General features: G+C 38.8%; 2 protein-coding genes across 7 annotated transcripts in view; both read right to left on the reverse strand.

Moving 5' to 3' along the window:
* Positions 1–15,050, reverse strand: part of ZNF883 (zinc finger protein 883) — a 61,325-nt gene extending 46,275 nt beyond the window's left edge. The window contains exons 1-2 of one of the 2 annotated variants that reach the window (XM_063649801.1): positions 14,944–15,050; positions 2,016–2,124 (exon numbers count right to left, since the gene is read on the reverse strand). The gene's annotated coding sequence lies outside the window, so the exon portion shown is untranslated. The remainder of the gene's footprint in view (positions 1–2,015; positions 2,125–14,943) is intronic. The other variant, XM_054500889.2, reaches the window with a different exon arrangement.
* Positions 7,330–22,426, reverse strand: ZFP37 (ZFP37 zinc finger protein). 5 transcript variants are annotated; one of them, XM_054500886.2, is made up of 4 exons: positions 22,147–22,426; positions 15,373–15,457; positions 14,944–15,078; positions 7,330–9,930 (listed from the first exon to the last, which is right to left on the reverse strand). In XM_054500886.2, the coding sequence occupies exons 1-4, from the start codon at positions 22,276–22,278 to the stop codon at positions 8,381–8,383; spliced, it is 1,902 nt and encodes a 633-aa protein (XP_054356861.1). In that variant the 5' UTR covers positions 22,279–22,426; the 3' UTR covers positions 7,330–8,380. The 5 variants fall into 5 exon arrangements, with proteins under 5 accessions (XP_054356861.1, XP_054356862.1, XP_054356860.1 ...); XM_054500887.2 differs by having other exon boundaries at positions 15,373–15,454; positions 22,147–22,397; XM_054500885.2 differs by having other exon boundaries at positions 15,373–15,499; positions 22,147–22,354.
* Positions 22,427–22,805: the final 379 nt, after the last annotated feature.

Genomic DNA, 22,805 nt, shown 5'->3' on the forward strand with positions numbered 1-22,805 from the left:
GTACTTTCCAGATATATATGGATAATTATATCTGAGCTGAGCAAGGAATGGACTGTAATAGACACAGAGTTGCATGCCCAGATTCTCCTTTAAGGAAGGACTTGTTGCCTAGATGACAGGAGTGCCATCAGAAGACAACTTCTAGCTATCAGCTACTTCACGGTGGGCCTCATCTACAGAGAGCTCCCTTACCTAAAGTCATGCCCTTTGCAAGACAGCCTACATCATGTGAATGAGCAAGGTGGAGGTATAAAGGCTCAAGGCAGGACACTCAGCTGGGGGAAACATTTACTCCAGAGCTCCTCTCCAGGTTGGCAAGGCTTCGTTAGGCTTGCAATAAAATTTCAACTTCTTCCTCTGCCCAATCCTCTTTCTGTCCATTCCTTTCATGGGTGTCGATCTCTAATAAATATCTGATACCTCCAACTCTGTTATGATTTGGATATAATTTGTCCCCACCAAAACTCATGTTGACATTTGATTCTCAATGTTGTGGTGTTGAGAGATGCAGGCTAGAATAGTAGTTGTATGGGTTATGGGGGATGGATCCCTCATGAATGGCTTGGTGCTGTTCTCAGAGTGGTGAGTCCTCACTCTCATGAGACTGGATTAGGTCTCACAGCAATGAATTAGTTCCCATGAGAGTGGGTTGTTTTAAAGCCAGGACACCCCTCAGGTTTTCCCCTTTTCATGTATGCACTTCTCCTTTGACCTTCTCTGCCATGTTGTGACACAGCACAAAAGCACTTGCCAGAAGCCAGGGCCATGTCCTGGAACTTCTCAGCCAGCAGAACCATGAGCTAAATAAACTTCTCTTTATAAGAAGTTCTTTTCTTTCTATATACCCAGTCTCACACATTCTTTTACAGCAACATAAAAAGTAGTAAGACAAACTCCATTTCAACACCTGCCTCCAGGGAACTCAAACACAATTTTATTGTGGTCAGAAAACATACTCTGTATGATTCCAATTATTTTAAATATATTGAGACTTGTCTTGTGCCCCAACGTATTTCCTATCTTAGTGCACATGCCTTGAGCACTTGGAAAAAAAGGTATATTCTGCAGTTGCAGGTTCTATAAACATCAATTAGGTCAAGATCAAGGTTGTTGATAGCGTTCTTCAGATAATCATTGTCCTTACTGATTTTTCTAACTGTTCTATCAATTTCTTAAAGAGGGATATTAAAATCTCCAACTATGATTGTAGAATTGTTAGTATCTCCCTTTAATTCTTCCAATATCTGCTTCATGTACTTTGGAGCTCTGTTTAGGTGCGTAGACACTTATGAATGTTATGTCTTTCTGTTGAGTTGATCCCTTTATCTTTTTAAAGTGTTCCTTTTTATCTCTGCTCATACTAATTATCAAGAAATCTGTTTTGTCTGATATGAATATAGACATTTCAGACATCTTATGCTTACTATTTCTATGGTATATCTTTTTCAATTCATTTACTTTTAACATATCTGTGGTTTTTAAAGTCTGGACGTTGTAGAGATTGGGTCTCACTCTCTTAGCCATTGTGAAAATTTTTGTCTTTTAATTGAAATGTTTAGTCCATTCACTTTTAATGTAATTATTGTTAGGGTTGGATTTAGCTCTAACATCTTATTATTTGTATTGTTTGTCCCCTCAGATTTTGTTCCTCCATATCTCTCTTCATACTTCCATTAGGAATTTTTGAATATTTGTAGAGGTTTATTTTAATTTATTTGTTGTGTTTTGGCTATACCTCTTTGCATTACTCCTTAGTGGTTTCTCTGTAGATTGCTTTATACATCCTAGGCTTTCACAGTCTACTTGAAATTAATATTGTACCATATCACATGAAATTTATTGTAAACTTACTATAATATAGGTGTGCCCTCCTTTCATTATGTAAACTTGTCATATGTATTGCATTTAATACCTTACATTCCATATAAGATAATAAGTTTTGTTATAAATAATCCAAAATATTTTAAAGAATTTAAAAACAAAAACCAGTCTTTTATATTTATCAACATATTTACCTTTTCTGATACTCATCATTGCTTTCTGAGGTTCCATCTACTATGATTTCCTTTCAACTTGAAGAACCATAGAGTTCTCTGGGTATACATTGTTTTAGTTTTCTTTTATCTGAAAAATGTGATTATTTCACAGTCATTCATGAATAATACTTTTTGCTGGATATAAATTTTGAGGGTGAAGGTTTTTAAATTCAGTTTTGTTTCTTTCCTATAAGAAGGAAACAGATACACTGTCTTCTGGCCCTTGTAGTCTTTGATGGTAAGTCACCAGTCGTTTTTATTGTGTTTTGAAATACATTTAATGTGTAATTTTTCTCTGTCCTTGATGATTTTCTTTGGGTATTTTGTTGGTTTGTTTTAAGACAGGGCCGCACTCTGTCATCCAGGTTGGAGTGCAGTGGTGTGATTTTGACTCCCTGCCTCCCAGGCTCAAGTGATCCTCCCACATCAACCTCCCAAATAGCTGGAACCACAGGTATGCACCACCATGCCTGGTTAATTTTTTTGTATTTTTGGTAGAGATGGGGTTTCACTATGTTGCCCAGGCTGGTCTTGAACTCATGAGCTCAAGTGATCCACCCATCTTGATCTCCCAAAGTGCTGGGATTTCAGGTGTGAGCCACTGCACCCAGCCCAAGGATTTTCTTTTTATCTTTGTGTTTCAGAAGATTGACTAGGATGTGCCTTACAGGGTTTTTTTTTTTTTTTTTTTTTCCACATTTATCCTGATTGGAATTCACTGAGATTCTCAAATCTGTACATTTATATTATTCACCAAATTTGGGGAAATTTCAACCACTATATCTTAAAATATTTTGTGTGTCCCATTCTCTCCTCATGGGATTTCAACTACACTTATATAAGACATTTTGTTATTGTCCCAAAGGTCACTGAGGTTCTGTTCATTTCTTCTTATTTTTTTTACTCATTTGTTTGGGTAATTTCTACTGATCTATTTCAAGTTAACTGGCTCCCCTGTCATTTTTATTCTGCAGGCAAATTTATTCAGTGATTTTTAAATTTCAGTGTATTTACAGTTGTAGAATTTTCATTTGTATTTTTTGTAGTTTCTATTTGTTTCATTGAGTTTTATAAAAACTACATTCCTTGTGAGAATATTTTTTAAATTTATTAAGCATAGTTAAAATATCTACCTTAATATTCTCATATGCTCATTCCATCACCTGGGTTGATTGTCTATTTTCTTGAAATGGGAGGTCATATGTTCTTAATTCTTTGAATGTCAGGCAATTTTTAAAAGTTGTGTCTTACATAACATGAATGGTTAAGATGTGGAGATTCTGGACTCTGTTTTGCTCCTCTGCAGAGTGCTAATGTTTTTGCTTCATTAAGTAATGAACTTAGTTAAACTCAAACTTCAAATGCTGTCTCTAGGCCAGCAGCACAAATGAAAGCTCAGTTCTTTTGTCCTTAGCGTATCCTATGCATGCATAGCTCAGGTGTCATCCAGAGACTTGGGCAGCTTATACACAGAATTTGGGATGTCCACTCTTTGAGTTCCTCTTTTCTGAGACTCTTCCCTCACTTTCCAGTGACTGTGGTTGCCCTGAACTTTGTTCTATGGTTTTTCATGTCAAAAATATTTTTTCTATCAAATTATCCCCCTCTGTTACACTAAATTCAGCCTATCTTCAAGCAAACAGTCTTAAAAATGTGATCTAACCCCCTTCCATTCCTTTCTTCCAAGATTCAAGTCTTTCACATAATATGCCTGCTTTTGTTCATTCTTCAGTACCACTGGATCATTGGGGGGTGTGTGTGTGTGTGTGTGCGTGTGTGTGTGTGTGTTTGTGTTTTGTCCAGAGTTTATAATTATCTGTGGGAGGGCCATGCCCAGTAGGAATCTACTTGGCCATATCAGAAATGTTATTACTTAAAAAAAAATTGATTCATGAAAATATAAAAATTGTTTAGAAAAACACAAAACTTACTCTTAAACCCACGATCCCAGAAGAACCACTATCCACATAATGATAATATGCATTTTTCATCATATGTATTTGTGTGTATAAACAATATCTATATTTAAATTAAAATCCTAATGTGCATATAGTTTTGTAACCTGTTTTTTATTTAGTATTTTAGATGCTGCAGGTTGGTTTGTACAACATCCATTTTTCAAAGCCCATGTCTCTTTGCTTCCTTTACTATAAAGGTTAAGAAATTAAAGATTTGGCCAAATGTGGTGGCTCACACTTTTAATCACAGCACTTTGGGAGGCCAAGGTGGGCAGATCACTTGAGCCCAGGAGTTTGAGACCAGCCTGAGTAACATGGCAAAACTCTGTTTCTACCAAAAAAAAAAAAAAAGAAAAAATTAGCTTGGTGGCATGCACCTGTAGTCCCAGCTACTAGGAAGACTAAGATGGGAGAAGCGCTTAAGCCTGGGAGGTAGAGATTGCAATGAGCCAAGATTGCACTACTGCCCACTCCAGTCTGGGTAACAGAGACCTTGTCTCAAAACAAAATAAAGCAAAAAAAGAAAGATTCAATTTCCTCAAGCCACCTGAAACTAGGTGTGGTCATGTGACTCATTTCTGGTCAAAAGATGTGAGCACATTCTTCTAGAAGGGGGACTTTGTGGAAAATTTTAATTTTCTTCAATATTGGATTACTCACTTGATGCTTGGGGATGCATCACTCAAACACATACCTGAGAGTAAAAGTAATAATATAGAATTATTTGTATCTTCTTAAATATAGTTTGAAATTGTGGTTTTTAATGTCATATTACTCAATTTTTGAAGGTATCATGCTTTATTTAATCAATTAACTAGCAATGTATATGCTATTTCTCTCTGTTCTGCAATAAATATTATAGTACGCCTTGATTGTGCAACATAGAATAGATTCCTCGATGGACTGCCGACCATCATAAGGCTTTGATGTATACTGTCAGATTTACATTTTGGTAGGTGGTACAAACTTACACAACTACCAAAAGCAGTGTGTGACAGATTGTTTTCTACCTCTCACAAATGTAATATTTTTTTAAATCTTGATTTAAAAAAAATGTTTCCACTTTTTTTCCTCTTCTTTATGTCAGAGGAGTTTAGCATCTTTCTCTTCCCACACCCTCAGATTCTAAAAGATATATGCCTGGAATGCTCTTCCATCATATATATATACATGAGTTGCTCTTTTACTCTCTCTGGGTCTTTGCTTTTGTCACCATCTAAGTAAGCTTACTGCCTGCTTCCCATCACTATATTTAAAATTACATTCCCCAACACTTCCCTCCCCTTCCTTGGTTTGCTTTTTGCCATCTGGTGATCTGTTATACTTTACATTGTAGTTGTTTATTTATTACCTATGTCCTCCTCTAGAATTAAGGTCTATGAGAACAGGGTTTTGTTTTGTTTGTTTGCTTTCTTTTTGTTTTGTAGACTGCTGTATCTCAGGCACTTAGATGATCATATCACTTGAATAAATAAATGTTTCAAAACTGTTAATAATAATTTACTTTATGCCCCTTCATTTTCTTAAAGAGGATCTCAAAAACAGTTTAAAAATAATTTTTTAAACTTACTTACACCATGATTTAGATTAGTGGTTCTCAAAGGGTGGTCCCCAGACCAACAGCACAGGAATCCACTGGAAACTTATTAAAATGCAAATTCTCAAGCCCCACCCACAGGGTTTCTGATCCAATATGTCTGTGACGAGGCCCAAGAATTTGCACTCTAAAGTCTGTGTTTTAACAAATCATTCAGGCAATTTTTATGCACACTAAAGTTTACGTATCATTGATTCAGACTTACCACTGTGTGTCTGTTTTCCTATACTAACCCCCAACTGTATTTAGACATCCTTTCCTCGTTCATCAATCCTAACTTTTAATTCATTTTATTACTGCACAAAGTGGCTTTCAGCATTCATTTATACCATTCAGGCATACCTATAATTCTCACTGTCTCAGGTGTGGCAATACTATGGGTTCCCCAAGACATGTGGAAATTCAACATAGCCATAACCTGCAACTGTTTCATCCATCTAAAAAGTGCAGGCTTTCTACAGCTCTAGACAGTGATGACTCATTCTGTGCATAGTGCTATATTTCCACTTGTTAAGAAATTACTGGTAGAAATGGCTTTCATATTGCATTTTCTTCCCATGTGATAAGTTACTTGGAAATGAGGGGATATATTCATGAGTTGAGCTTTCAACCCATGCATGTGTATGCATGTGTGCATATGCACACACACGAACACATATTCCATTCTCAATGTGTTATATTAACACATTATAATTCTCTGAAATGAGGTCAGGAAGGAAGGAGCTTGAATGATAAATATTTGTAAAGATGGCATTTAAGCACATATTTCTTTAGGGCCCATTATTGTGCTAAATTACTGTCTAGGTGAAATATTTACTCAACAGAATTGAACATGACTAGACAAGTCCTGATTACTGCTCATATGTTAGTTCTGAGGAATAAATGAAATAATGTAGGGATTGTGCTTTAAAAAATGTAAACGATAACATGCTAAATTACAATATTTTATGTAAATTAATATTGTATTAAAATAAAGGTATGATGTTTTTGAAAACCATTTCTGTACTTATGTCTCTGCTTTTAGTGTAACAACTTAGATTTCAAAATAGTTCAGAAGTTTTGTGCATTTTTTCTATTTCTTTTTTTTGAGACAGAGCCTCACTATGCTGCCCAGGCTGGAGTGCACTGTAACCTCCGTCTCCTTGGTGCAAGCAACTCTCTTGCCTCAGCCTCCTGAGTGGCTGGGATTACAGGGATTACAGCATGCCCAGCTAATTTTTTGTATTTTTAGTAGAGATGGGGTTTCATTGTGTTGGCTAGTCTGGTCTCAAACTCCTGGCCTCAAGTGATCCACCCACCTTGGCCTCCCACAGTGCTGGAGATTACAGGCATCCACCATGCCCAGCCAGAAGTATTTTTAATCTATGGCTCAAGAGTAAAAAAAATCCAGGTGTGCAATGGCAAATAGGTCTCCTGTGACAGTCCAAGTTGATGCATAGTACCTTCTGGAATGCACGCTGCACAATGATTCTGAGGCCAACTCTGGGTTCACTCAGAAAGAGTACAGTGATCCAGTAAATAATGCCCAATATTGAGCGAGAACAAGGAGGGGTGACATTTGTTTCATTTGAATTCCCTGATTGAGGTGTTTGTGTGCTAGTTCTTTGAATATGAGATAAAACGGGGTGATTATTCAGAAAATCACTTTCATTCACCTGCAATCACAATTCAACATCAAAAAATGGCAAATATAGAAACAGTGGTGTTATAATTCACTATGTTAATGAAAGAACTTGTGTTTGATAGAAAAAGTCTTTATGAATTCAACATCAAGTTTCATACTATATACTTTAGATACATCATCATTCATGAATAAGCATAAAAATATTTTAACTCTGTCAAACAACATTGTGGAGGGGCTCAGTGACAACCTTAAATAATGTTGATTTATGCATATTAAAATATTTTAATTATAAAAATAATACATGTGCATGATTTAAAAATCCAAATATACAAGGAAGTCTTGCTCCTATCCTAGACCCCAATCCTATACTCCTGTGCCCAATGGCAACCACCATGGAGTTTATTCTGTATTTTTTCAAAGTCTATGCACATACAAATACATGTATATATGCATACAAAGATACATACACATACAGAGATAAGAGACAGAGGTTAAACAAACATACCCTTTTGTACACAAAGGGAAACATACTATATACATGGTTCAGCAACCTAATTTTTCACACTTCACAATATATCTTGAATATCACTCCCTACCAGCACATTTGTATCCTCAGTTGCTTTATTTTCTCTCATTTTCCTGTTAACAGTTTTTACATATATAACAACCCTTTTAAAAAGATTTCTGCTGATGCAGAAGCCAACACAGACATTAAGAAAGAGCTGGGTGAAAATGTCAAAGAGGCTTATACAAATGGCCACACTCATTTACATAAGGCAATAAACAGATATGCAAATTCAACTCTAATATATGGTGCTTAGGTACAAAACAAGAAGAAACACAGGAACTGTCAGCATATATAACTTGTTTCTCCATTGCTTTGAATATTCAAATTATTCACAATTTTTAAAGCTTTCAATTTCAATCTGAACATGTAGATCATTTATAATAATTGAGCATTGTTAAAACAATATTTTTTATAAAAGGTTTTGTATCAAGTTTAAACCCTTGTTTCCATCCACTGATTCTATATGAAGATCCATTTTCAAAGTTTCTCATGTACAACAGGGTGTGACATCTTGCTAAAGGCTTTCTAACACTCTTTAAATTCAGCATATTTCCAAGGTTCAACAAAACCTTAAATTTAGTTAACAGATTTCCCACATTAACTACACTCATGAGATTTCTCTTCTGAATGAGTTTTCACATGTTTGGTTAGGGATGCATTTTGTTTGAAAGTTTTCCCGCATTCATTACATTCATAGGGTTTTTCTCCAGTGTGGGATCGCTGATGTATAACAAGCTGTGACTTTGCATTAAAGGCTTTTTCACATTCGTTACATTCATAAGGTTTCTCTCCAGTATGAGTTCTCTGATGTACAATGAGGTGAGACTTTTGGCTAAAGGCTTTCCCACATTCATTACACTCATACGGTTTCTCTCCAGTATGAATTCTCTGATGTTGAGTAAGGCCTTCAATTTGTTTAAAGCCTTTCCCACATTGATTACATTCAAAGGGACTTTCACCTGTATGAGTTCTCATATGGTAAGTAAGAGATGAGCTATGTCCAAAGGCTTTTCCACACTCATTACATTTATATGGTTTCTCCTTAGTATGAGTTCTTTGATGTATAATGAGGTGTGACTTCTTGCTGAAAGCTTTCCCACATTCATTACATTCAAAGGGTTTCTCACCTGTATGAATTCTCATGTGTTTAGTAAGGGATGAGCTATACTTAAAGGCTTTTCCACATTCATTGCATTCATATGGTATTTCACCTGTATGTGTTCTCACATGTTCGGTAAGAGATGAGTTATACCTAAAGGACTTCCCACATTCCTTACATTCATATGGCTTCTCACCTGTGTGAGATCTCACATGTTGAATAAGGTTTGAGCTGTGTCTGAAGGTTTTCCCACATTCAGCACATTCATAGGGCTTTTCTCCAGTATGAATTCTTAGATGGTCAGTGAGTGCATGTTTATGACCATGGGCTTTGCCACACTGAATACATTCATATGGTTTTTCTCCGGTGTGAGTTCTCTGATGTACAACAAGGTGTGACTTTTGGCTAAAGGCTATCCCACATTCATTACATTCATATGGTTTCTCCCCAGTATGAACTCTCTGATGGTCAATGAGTCCTTGTTTATGGCTGAGAACCTTTCCACATTGATTACATTCATAGGGTTTCACACAAACTTGAGGTTTTTCATGCTTAGTAGATGAGCTGAGGCTGGATGATTTCTCATGTTTCTCTCCAGTTTGAATTTTGTCCTGTTTAATATGGGATGAGCTATGACAGCATAATTTGTCATGTTTTTTGCCAGTTTTGTTACACTTATCAGATGAGCTATGGTTGGATAATTTCTCATGTTTCTTTCCAGTTTGCTTTTTGCCTTTCCTTGTATCAGATAAGCTATGGTTGAATGACTTCTTGTGTTCTTTAGCTGCATCAGATTTCCCTTTTACACAGTTTCTTGAGTGATCAGGTAAATCTAAATTCTGTTTCAAAATTTTTCCACGTGACTCAAATTTAAGAAGCCTTTTCTTTGAAGGAACATGTTTTGTATGCAAATTATATTTTTTCCCCAGTGAACCACAGTCACTGCCATTCTTCTTAGCTTGAGTTTTCTTCTTGACTACAACTTCCCTGAGGAGTTTGTTTTGAGATTTCTGGTTATTTTCAAGCTGGTCATCATCTTGCTGGACTTCTAAAATGGAATTCAGTGAGATATTCTTGTGAATCTTTGTACTCTTATATTTTGGAATAAAACTTGTAAAGAAATGACCTGTTGTAGGGTTAAATTTTTATTCAATCCTGGTATACCAATGTGAATGAGACAACTAGGGTGAATGGACTTGAGGGGGAAAATGTTGTAGTAAAAAGAGGTGGGAAAAGTGACAATAGTGATTTTTTAAAGTTTTTGCTGCTTAAAAATATGAGTGTGCCACCTGGGACAGAAGATGAAATAAACACAGGGAGAAATGAACAGGGAACAGATGGAGTTAAAAGAGCTTATGATTGTAGCTGATACTTTTTGAGGTTTCTTATAAGCCCAAGCTGCCCAGTTCTGATAACTCCCAAGCTGGCCATAGTATATTGCTCCTGCAGCCTATACTATATTACCCCAATTCTCCATGGGCACAGTTGGAGACAAATCTGACTCAAACCAAGATGTCCAACAAGATTCTTTCTTCTAACAAATTGGACTCCAGTTAGTCTCCACTTGGTACTTAAATTTAGAAATTATATACAGCAGGTACTAGTAAGCCATATTTTCTCTACGTAAACAGAAAGCTTGTCAGGTCAAAGTATGAAACATCCACACACAGAAAAGCAGAGACATAAGAACTGTGTCTTTAAAGAGATCACTTGCACAATTTCAATTCCCAGTGGCTTCCTAGTTCCTTCCTAGTTCCTATTTCTAGTCCCTGGTGAGGACTGGCTGAACTATCTTGCCCTTAGCTTGTAAGAGATGTACCCATGTCCTTATCACAAATTCCTGTATTTACTGAAGCTAGCTAACATAAACTTTTGTTGTTATATCCAAAAGAGCCAGAAAAGAAAAATAAAGTGAGTCCATCAAGAAGTACTGATGGGCCGATAAGTGGCTGAGAGAATAAATAGGAAAGGTTATCCACTTTATACTACTCATGGTGAATTTTTCTTGCAGTGCTTAGATCTTTTCCTGCTGATATATCTTTTCCTTTCCATTGCTACTGCTGAAATGACCCCTAAAATGATATTCTTGTACTTTAAAAATCACTAGTTTCTCTAAATTACCTGATGCTTTCATCAAATGATAAAATTCATAGTAATTAGCGTAGCAAACAAACTTTACTCAATCTGATTTGTAGTGTACATCCAAGCTTGTTTTGTTTTCCAATAGTTTGCTATGGAATATATATTTGTTCTTTTCAGGTCATTCTAATTGTCAATTTTAAATTTTAAGTTTATTCCCAGCTCTAAGTGGTTGCTCACATTCTTTCTGCCATACATTATAAACTTACACATTTTGAGATGTCTCCTTAATCCCTGCTTCCCTTCTCTGAGACCATTACCCACACTGAAAGCTGTGGGCCACTATGTTTGTACTACATAATCCAAATTCTGGCTAAAAACAATTGATTGGACAGTGGTAAACACCAGGTAGTGCAATAATATTCTTTTGCCTAAGAACCTGAAATTGAAATTTATAGACTTCTGTTAGCTAGCTATGGATACTACATGTATAAAAACCTATAATCTTAAGAGCTGGGGCCACCATTTAGGGGTGTTATTTTTCAGCTACATGCTATATGCATGAAATAGCAGAAAAAGCTTCAGAGTGAGAATTAAACACTCTTAGAGAGAAGCAGATATAAAAATCCCCATGACTTCAGAGAGAAAGAAGCAGGAAGTGAATAGCCACCTTGATGGTAAAGAAACATTACACTGAGAAAGTGAAAACTGGACTCAATCCGAAAAGAGTTATGGTATCTGAATGGATAGAAAGGAAATATTATTACTTTTATAAAGGACATTAGAGAGATTAATTCCCATGTTGCAGAAGATCAGTTTTTGAAAAATAAAACATATATATAGACAGATACATATCTCTATATATATAGACAGATATATATCTATATATATATTAGGGAGTCTAGAGAAGTGCAGTTGCTGGCTGCTTTTTCATTTAGGAAATTTTAAGTCATGCAGAGAGTACAATAAACTTTTAGGTACCATGACAAGGCTGTGTCTTTCAATGCCCAAGGATGATGGAAAACATTGAGGAAAAATTTCCTTCTGGAAAGAAAGGAATCAAAACTGAAAACTTTCCCCTTGACATGTAATATTATAAGAACCTCTACAATGATGAATTCGACTGGTCCCAACTGATATCTGCCATCAGGAAAAGATATAAGATAGTACAAGAAAATATCACCATGAAGGAAAGGAGGAGAATTTGAACAAGTAAATTGGTATAGTAGTATGGTAATACCAGAGAAGAGTTGGGTCTGGAAAAGCAATTGACTAAGGCTGGAAGTTTTTCTTGAATTTGAGACAGTAACTAAAACATAAATGCTAAGCTAAAACAACTGTAACTTCAGAAACAAATACGGAGCTCACTTGGCCCAGCAAATTATTGGAGAGAATAGAACAGTCCTTCTTTGAAGAGCCTCCTAAGTAGTATATAAGAACCTGAACTGGCCGGGCGCAGTGGCTTCAGCCTGTAATCCCAGCACTTTGGGAGGCCGAGGCGGGTGGATCACGAGGTCAGGAATCGAGACCATCCTAGCTAACACGGTGAAACCCCGTCTCTACCAAAAATACAAAAAAATTAGCTGGGCGTGGTGGTGGGCACCTGTAGTCCCAGCTACTTGGGAGGCTGAGGCAGAAGAATGGTGTGAACCCGGGAGGAGGAGCTTGCAGTGAGCCGAGATTATGCCACTGCACTCCATCCTGGGCTACAGAGCCAGACTCTGTCTAAAAAAAAAAAAGAACCTGAACCAAGAAGAGAGTCATTGTAGCAATGATAAAGATGTATTAAATGACTCAGGATTGTTTTTTAGCTGTAAATTAAAATGTCAACAAGAAAAGTAAGGATAGCCAAAACTGGAGCCATTTATGGATGAATCAGAAACTCCATTTAGTCTCTTCATTTGTTATTTGAAAGACTTGTTCCTCTGGTCTCAGGGAATTCATACAGTCTTGGACAATTTGGGGTCAAAAGAAACTTAAAAGACATAGCAGATATTCTGCTATTAATAATTTGGGGACTATGGTAACATAAATAATAACTGAATATTTTAATGTTTGGTGGTAACATCTAAGATCAATTAAAGCTGGGCATGGTGGCTCACACCTGTAATCCCAACACTGGGAAGCTGAGGAGGGAGAACTGCTTGAGACCAGCAGTTCAAGACCAGCCTAGGCAACATAGCAAGACCCTGTCTCTATGAAAAAAAAAGAGAAAAAATTAGGAAAAAAAGTGGATTTAGCAAATTTACCTAAGAATTGGAAAAATTAAGTATGAGATAATATGAACGTGATTTGTGTGATGACACTGAAAATTGAGAAAAAGAACCAGAAACTGAAGACAGGATAGTAAGTCTATGGGAGACAGTCCTATAATCAGAGCACACCCTGATAAAAACAGGGAAGATGAAAAGAACCTCTAATTTAGAGAGAAAGACAAAGCTTTCCATTTCTGATATCGTAAGAATAAGCTGTTGTGTAAGTAGGTCAAATATGAGTATAAGACAAAGGAACTGGAGATGTCCATTTGGAAGTCACAAGTGTAGAATAAATAGCTTTTATTTGCACAATGAATAATCAATACAATTTTAAAGAAGAACAGATGGTAGAAGACAAAACCTTAGGGACACCTCAGCAAAATGAGAAGGAAGAGAAGCTAGTAAGTAAATGATAAAGAAGCACTTAGAGGATAAGATCTGATTCAAGTTGTACAGTTCAAACTGGGTAAGTGAGAACTTCAAGCTAACAAAAACGATTAAAGTATGCACTGAAAAGTAAGCAGTGGTGACCTTAAAGTCAGAAATTTAGATAGAGGCATGAATTCTGTGGGATTTGACTACAGGGGTTAAGGAGAAAATGGAAATGATGATGTGCTATAGAGCACGGGTCTAGAGAATTTCATAGTGAAAGGAGAGAAACGGAAATAACTCAGGGCAGGAGCATCATGCCAAGAGATTTGGAAAGAGGGCAGATCTAAGAATGTCCAAATACATACGAGAAAATTTGATACCCTAGGGTCTCGGAGTATGGGTGGAGAAAAGGAGAAAGGCTAAGGATATTAGGAAAAGGGAGGATGCTTTTTTTAAAAAGCACTGATTTATATAAGGTAAGCAGGAGTGGGATCAAGAACAGCTAAGAGGGTCACTGCTCCTTCTGAAGATTGAGCAATTGAGCACAGGAATAAGGATATGTGCCTATATGGAAGGGTCAGTTAGGCATCTGAGGGGCTGGTACCAAGTTTCGGAGCCTTGATTTTCACCTTTTATCCTACCACAACCTGAGTGGTGTGACAGATAGTATTATTGCTTCCTGTGGCAAGATTATACCTCCCAGCCCCTTCCAAATGCATAGCCTTTTGGAATTATAGCACCCTTCCCAGTGGAAGGATTATACATTCCTACCATGTTGAACTCAGGAGTGGCCAGATGGCCTGCTTTGACCAATAAAATATGAGCTGAAAGGGATACCTACAACTTCCAAGAGTGACTTATTTAAGAGTTACCATGTGGTTCCCCTCACCCTTTTTTTTTTTTTTGCCTCTGCCGTGAGACCAGAATTTGCTAAATGGAGAATGCTCTTTCAGCATAGGTCCCCAAATAAAGATAATATGGAATAGGGCTGTGGCTTGAGCAAGCAATCAATTTTTCTTTTTGTAAGTAACTAAGATTTCAGGGGCTTATTCCTTCATGGAGCAAAACTGAGTGGAAACTGACTGATACCGGTGATATAACCAAACTCCCGTGGTTAACACTAGCTCACTACTATAGCGAACCTCACAAAGAACCTCTCATGTGAACAAGTTCATAAAAGGAAGAGATATTAGAATCTCTCAGGTTACAGAATCTTTGTAGTTTGAAATATTCTTTCCTCAGGAAATCCTGATTTTTTCTACTGCTATTTTCTAGTTAAGAAAGAAAAGTCTAGGACCTTTAAGAAGAATTTCAGAATAAATTATTCGCTGAAAAATTTCAAAGTTACAACTTACTTCCATCAGTTTCTTTTTGCTTGGATCTTGCTATTTTACTTGGACAACCTTGACTGGGTCTTTTCCCCTTCCCCAACCATGGTGCTTCTCCTTTTTCCAACTTGGAGATCATGTCTGGTTTGGGAGCTTGACACCCTGCTCATGAGAAATAGCAGAAACTGAGTGTTAGAACAACCATCCCAGAAATGAAGCCCCAGCATTTGTACTTCATGGCCTAAAGAATACATGGCTTCTGGAGTTTCACAATGTGAATGCCAGGTCAACTAAATAGATCTTCCATTTTGGAGGCAGGGGCACAAATATCCTGCCTAGTACCCAAAAGAGAAGAAACCCCTTTGACCCACAAAAATGAAGGCCAAACTTATCAAGGACTCCAGAGAGAAGGTATCACAGTGGACACATTTTGAATTACAAAGGAATTGTTCTTACCCATTGAGGCTTGGTTGCTGTAGTTCTCCAGCATCACATCATTATACAGGTTCCTCTGAGCAGGATCCAGTTGCTTCCATTCCTTCTGTGTAAAGGCCATAGTCACATGTTTGAATGTTACTGATACCTGTGATAGCATATTCCTGTTCACGCTAATGTTATCCACATTTGGTGAGCAATTTGGACAAGATAATAATTTGTTCTTACCTTGACTACTCACTGTTGATTATGATATTATAAAGGATACCTATTCTCTACTCAGTTTTTCATTATTTTGAGAAACAAAAACCATATTAAGAAATGCCCCTACTGAGCTAGGCACAGTGGCTCATGCCTGTAATCCCAGCACTTTGGGAGGCTAAAGCAGGAGGATTGCTTGAGCTCAGGAGTTTGAGACCAGCCTGGGCAACATGGCAAAACTCCATCTCTACAAGAAAATACAAAACTTAGCTGGGCATGGTGGTGCATGCCTGTAGTTCCAGCTACTCAGGAGGCTGAAGCAGGAGGATCACCCTGAGCCCAGGAGGTCAAGGCTACAGGGAGCTGAGATCACACCACTGCACTCCAGCCTGGCTGAGAGAGTGAGACCCTGTCTCGGCAAACAGAAATGTCCCTATTGTGAATTTCTTTATTCAAGAGGATAGAATCACGTGCATATCGGAAAGAAAAACAGCCAAAAAAAAAAGAAAAAAGAAAAAAGAAAAAAGGAACAGAATCAATCTTTGTCTTCTCTTCTATAACAGGGGATGCTAAAAGGCTATTGAGCAGTATTTATAGTTCTGAGGTAGAAGAATTGAGACCCTTGATTTTTATAACCAGTCAAAAAAATCATTTATGGGCCAGGTGCAGTGGCTCATGCCTGTAGTCCCAGCAATTTGGGAGGCCAAGGCAGGTGGATCATGTGAGGTCAGGAGTTTGAGACCAGCCTGGCCAACATGGTCTCTATTAAAAATACAAAAATGAGCCAGGCATGGTGGCAGGCACCTGTAATTCCGGCTACTTGGGAGGCAGAGGGAGGAGAACTGCTTGAACCCAGGAGGTGGAGGTTACAGTGAGCCAACGTCAAGCCATTGCTCTCCAGCCTAGGCAACAGAGACTCCATCTCAAAAAAAAAAAGTCATTTATGTTTGGCAGCAAAAGTAAGATATTTTAGGCATGTAAGAATGCCAAAAGTACACTACCAATGTTCTTTAGAAATAAAGGAGAAAGTTGGGGAGAAATAGAGGAAGGGGGAAGGGGAGGAGAAAGAGGAAAAGAATCAGAAAAAGAGAATGAATGATTTTTAAAAGAAGTAAAAATGGATCAGAATAAAGATTTCAAAATTGGGAAAGACTTAATATGCAAGAGAGAGCTATGAAAAATACAACCAGTAAAATGTCTAGTTAAATCTAAGTAACTTGATAATGTGCTTGTACAACTGTTATGAAAATATCCTTAAAATCAAGAGGTATGATATTAAAAAATAAGCAGAACCCTAACTAGGGGGGTGAGAGTAGGGAAGAAATTAAAGTATGTTGACGTCCTCTTATTAGGCAGGTGGGGGAGGATGGCACAGCTATTGGAGAATTTTGATACTAATAAATATACATTCAAACATGTTTGTCTAACATTTAAAGATAATCCCTTATCCTTACAGACAACCAAATTTTTTTTCCTTCTTTTTTTTGCAGTGCGGTGGGGGGGCAGATAAAGTCTTACTCTGTTGCCCAGGCCGAAGTGCAATAGCGTAATCATAGCTCACCGACACCTTGAATTCCTGGACTCAAGCAATTCTCCCACCTCAGCCTCCCAAGTGGCTGGGACTACAGGCATGCACCACCCATGCCTGACTGACTTTTAAATTTTTTTGTAGAGACAGGTTCTCGCTATGTTGCCCAGGCTGGGCTCAAACTCCTGGGCTCAAGCAATCCTTCCACCTCAGCTTCCCAAAGTGCTGAGATTACAGATGTCAGCCACTGTGCCTGGCCAGACCACCATTCAATTACCTGCAAAAGTCATCAATTTAACCCCACAGACCTCTAGTCACTGACTACCAATAATCTCCCATCATTGATTGTCACTGGCCTTCCAATCACTGAGCTGATACAGACAGCCTTGCCTAATTACTGGGCCTATAGTTCCAAAATGACTGGGTAAAGCAGACCTCCCAATCAGTAGCAGCAGCAGATCTCCCCAGTCACTTGCCCCCACAGACACTCCAATCACATATTCTCACAGGTTCCTCAACCAATGATACCCACAGGACACATGGTAATCTATCCCCCATTACCCCAATTCCCTCATCTTATCAATCCCCAATCACTGACACCAATAGAATTCTCAAGCAGTGGCCTTTATAGAAACTATGCCAGCAAATTCCACTCCTCCCTCAACCTCTTTAGCCACTCCCTTCATTTGCATGCTTTACCTGAAATCTACCTGTCTCCTGAGGATCCTGCTTCCTTACAGGAGCCTCAGAGGAGTGGAGGCTGTCTTTCCTGCACCACCCACCTCCCTGCCATGACCCGTGTACCTCAGGGTCTAAAGATGAGGTAAATGATGACTTTCAACAATTTCTCATTCTTCTTTCAAAATTCATAGCTTATTTATAGTATCACCAGGTTTTCAGCCATTAACCCTTCTGGGTCCAGTGATTTGCTAAGAGGACTCACATGACTCAGTACATAATTGTACTCATAGCTATTATTTATTGTAGCAAAAGTGTACAAAGTCAGTTAATCAGCATGAGGTAAAGTCCAGAGGACACCAGGCACTAGCATCCATGAGTCCTCTCCCAGTGAAGTCATATAAAACATGCTTAATTTAACTGGAAATGAGTTATAATAACATGTATGAAATGTTGTCTACTAGGGAAGCTCATTAGAGACCAGTACTGCCTAAGGGTTTCACTGGGGGCTGGTCAGGTAGGCACTCTGCCTGCATGTACAAAAATTCCAGACTCCCAGAAGAAAGCAGGTGTTCAGCATAAACCACACTGTGTATTCTTTAAGCACTGGGAACTACTCTTAATCAGTTCCGGGAATGGTGGGATCCTTCCTGAAATCTAATTTCCCAGATGCCAGCAAAAAGCAGACCTTGCAGCAGGCCTGTCTAAGGATAGCAGTTTTTCACTTCTATGTTAACTCTGTTCTGCAGTCATCCCACCCCATTCACTGAAAACTTTAGCACCAGCTAAATTCCTGCCATAATGCTGCACTACCTCCGTATCAATGTGGAAGAGCCATTCAACACCCTTGCCTCTCTTTTTCATGAGGTCAACAACCTCTTCTTCCACTCAAATTCAGCCACCTATTCATCAATCATCTGCACTTACACCTTGCCATCACTATACCACCTGCAAAAATCTCCAAGACATTCCACCCTCTGACCATCATTTCCTATCCTGCTACTTTTTCTAGTACTTTCACTCCAATAATTCTCCAAACTTATTGAGCCCTCTGATCCTAACCACTTTTTCACAATCTTCCACCTTTACCTAGCCTTTCTTTCTTGTTCAGATTCCTTGTTCTAGCACCATACACAATCAATTGAAAACTATAAAGTTTTAACTTCCTTGCTCCTCTTCTTCTCCACTGTACTCACCTATCAAAGCCTCAACCTTGGTTAAATCCAACTCTCCTCTTAATCTCTGCCTGAAACCTTGCAACTGAACATTGCAAGAGAAAAATCAAACTGTGCTGAGTGGACTAACTTCAAATTTATAACACATATGCCAAATGGACATCTAATCCTGTCAGTAGTCCTACTACCTAACCCTAGAAAATACATCTTTCCTTTTTCCTAGATGATTATTTTAAACATTCTCCTTTTTAACTCTGAAAACTCCAGAGTTTTCAGAGTTAAACTCCTTTCCCACTCTTGGCTGATGAATTTGCTTTATGCTTTCAAGAGAAAATAAATCCAAATGGACAAGAATTACCCTGTCTTGTTACCACCAATTCCACCAACCTGTTTCCAAACTCATATATAATATACCTTCTCTTCTGTTAAAATGGAAAGTCTTCCTTCTCTCACCTAAGGCCAGTTTCTCCATTTGTGCTCTCAATCCCATCCCCAACTGCCGTCCCAAAGACTTCACTCCTGCAAATACCTCTTTCTCTTTTGTAACATCTATGTCTCCCTTTTATTTGAATCATTCCTATTGATACACAGAGTTGCCTTAATATCATTCATCTAAGGAAAACCCCCTCTTGATTTCATATCCTATACAATGTCCATTTCTCTGCTTCCTTTACCAGCAAAACTCCTCATAACTGTTGCCTGTACTTGCTGTTTCCACTTCATTACCTCTCATTCTTTCAACTCACTCTAACAGGATATTATCCCCTTAACTCCAATAAAGGAGTTCTAATAAATCAAAATAACCGTTGAGCTACATACTGACCAAATCAAATGATCTATAGTCCTGCTTTAGGACTCAAAAGCATATATGACAATTCATTACTTCTATTATCTTGAAAGGCTTTCTTCTCTATGCTACTTTGACACTCCCTTGCACAGTTTTCCTCTTACTTCAATGGGCACCCCTTATTCTCTCTGTTGTTTTTTGTCTTCTACCAGACTTTTAAATGTCAGAGTGACCCAGCCCTCTGTCCCTGGCTCTCTTCTCTTCCCTATCTGTCTTCTCTTCCTAGGCGACCCAAGCCAATCTTAAAGCTTTAAGTACCATCTTTATTGTGATGCATTTCAAAAATGGTTCCCTAGCTCACCCCTTTCCTAAGTTCCAGATTCATATATATAGTGGCTACCCAATATCTCTAGGTAGATGTGCAATGAGCATTTTGACATGGCCAAAATAGAGCCACTGACATCACCCCAGATCCCATTTCCATCCACCAAATCTAGTCTTTTCCACCATAACCCTTTCCATTCAGAAAATGGAATCACTATCCATCCGGTTCTTCAGGTTAAAAGTCTAGATGTAAATCTCGATTCTTCTCTTCCCTCATACTCCATATATCAGTACATTAATAAGTTCTATTGCTTATCTCCAGATGTATTCTGAATTTGATTTCATTTTGCTGCTACAGCTCTATTCTAAATCACCATAATCTCTTGTCTTTGACTACTGCAAAAAGTTCCTAACTGACCTCCCTATACCTACCTACTCTTGCCCCTCTGCAGTCAATCTTCCATGAGGTAGCCATGGTGATCTTTTCAAGGTGTCAGTCATAACAAATCACTCTCCTGCTTAAACTCAATGGCTTCTCACTGCATCTAGAATAAAATCCAAATCCTTACACTAGCCAATAAAATCCTACATTATCTGATACCTTCCTACCACTATGATTCACAGCTTTCTACTTTCCCTCTGACTGTGCCCCAACTGCACTAATCTTCCTTCTCTTTTTTAAGCACACCAAGTTCACTCCTACCTCAGGTCCTTTGCAGTTGATGTTTTTTTCTTCCTGGAACACTCTTTCTTCAGATCTCTGCATGGCTGCCTCCTTGTGATGATTTATGCCTCAACCCAACTGTCATTTGCTAAGGAAAGCTTTCCATGACTAATCTGGCTAAAGTCATGCACTCCCTACCCTCAATCACTCTGTACCACATCATCCTCTTTTACTTACTTCAGCACTTATTAGTGTCTGGAATAATTTTATTTGTTTATATTTTATGATATCTTTCATATTTCTAGAATGTAAGTCATTGAGGGAGGGATTCTGGTTTTGTTTCCTGGTGTCTCTCCAGCATTTAAAACATTCCCTGGTTTTGAGGACAAAGCAGGGACTGCAAAACAACAACAAACAAAATAAAAAATACTCCCTGGCATAAAAGAAATGCTCATCTTACAGACTGTCTGTTCCTACTGTTCCTGCAAGTTTTCAATCACTGACGCCCAAATACTCCCCAATCACTAACCTTCACAAACTTCTCCCAATTATGGATCTCTGCAAGTTCCCAACTATCACTCTCCACAGAACAATCATTAACTTCCACAGACCTCCAATCACTGACCACCAAAGAACCCTCAATCATTAAATGCAGCAATCCCCTCAAACTCCTGACCCCCTTAGGCTTCTAGTCACGGAATCATAGAGGATCTTCAATCATTAATTCCTACTAATCACCTCATTACTCAAAGCACAGTTATTACTGCTAGACACCACTTAATTATTGACCTGCATACATCCCCAATTACCTTTTCTCCCCAGATGACATACAAGTCATCTACCATCCCCAGAGACACCTCAACATTGACTCCCCAAACTCCAACAGTCATATTCCCCCCTCACTGGCCCCCCGATTCCTCCATTACCCACTGACCCTCAAAGATACTGCTAATCAAACTTCCACAGACATCAACGTCACTGGCTCCCAAGCCCCAATCTCTGATGCTCCCAGATGCTCCCAATCACTGAATTTCCCAAATCCTAACACTGACCCTCTTTGATAATCCAGGCTCTAACCACCACAGGCACCCATAATCGCTGGCTCCCATAGACATCCCAAACCGCCAACCCCCACGGTCCTTCCCTATCTCTGACACATCACAAAGCCTCCATTTCTGATCTCCTTCCAAACTCTGACATTCAGTGACTGCCACAGACGCCTCCCCATCATTGTCTCTGCAGATCCCTCCAAATACTGATATCCTAAAGCCAAATCATTAACCCCACAGATAACTCAGAACACCGACCTCCCAAGAGACCATCTAGCATCGATTCCACCAATTCCCAAATCACCTATCGTCACAGACTACTCCAATCACTGCCCCGCAAGTACACCATCTCTGACCGTCAAAACACCCTGCCTCATCACAGCTCTCACCGCGGCGCTGGCCTCGGGCTCGGACACAGCCATCTCCAGTGGTCGCCCGGCCTCTTTGGTCGTTCCCGCACTTCTCCTCCGGTCCACGGTCTCTGGCTTTGTCAGAATCTGGTCGCCGCTGGAGACCGACATGGCGGCTACCCGGAGGGCGGCCTTAGCGGGTCCGGCAGCTGCGATGGCGGCGCCCTTCGTTAATTGCGCACGGGCGCGGCCATATTGGCAAAGACCCAGCCGTACAGCGGAAGTGCGGGGACTTCTGCGACAATTAGATCGGGAGGTGGAAGATGGCGAGGGCGTTACTTGCAGGGTGCAGGAGTGATGCGATCAGAGCGAGCCGGAACCCGGTTCCGTTACGCACTACAGGAGTGACCTGGGCCTGACAACCCACCGCCGGCGTTCCGGTCGCATCACTGCCGGAAGATATTTTACAGAATTTGGAATTGCTTTTCCGAATACATGTCAGTGCGGCCAGCGGCTAGAAGTCTGGGAATCACAATGCTTAGTGCGGACTTCAGAAAGGTGGGATGCGAGAAATTGGAAGCAGAACGGAGAAAAGCCTGATCGAACAAATAACATTATTTTATAGGGAGAGGACGTTAATTTTGAGATATACGATAAATCTTTTCATATATAATATAAGAACAATAAGAAAAACTGAA

Source organism: Pongo pygmaeus, chromosome 13 (assembly GCF_028885625.2).
Source record: "Pongo pygmaeus isolate AG05252 chromosome 13, NHGRI_mPonPyg2-v2.0_pri, whole genome shotgun sequence".
NCBI classification, from domain to species: domain Eukaryota; kingdom Metazoa; phylum Chordata; class Mammalia; order Primates; family Hominidae; genus Pongo; species Pongo pygmaeus.

Bases quoted from the DNA above. Each gene is read 5' to 3' on its own strand.
- ZFP37 (XM_054500885.2), bottom strand. From the start codon at position 22,278: ATGTCGGTCTCCAGCGGCGACCAGATTCTGACAAAGCCAGAGACCGTG. The intron at 15,079-15,372 runs GTAAGAACAATT...TCTCATGAGCAG, and splicing joins CAGCAACCAAGCCTCAATGG to GGTGTCAAGCTCCCAAACCA. The intron at 9,931-14,943 runs GTAAGTTGTAAC...ATTCCATTTTAG, and splicing joins GCAAAAAGAAACTGATGGAA to AAGTCCAGCAAGATGATGAC.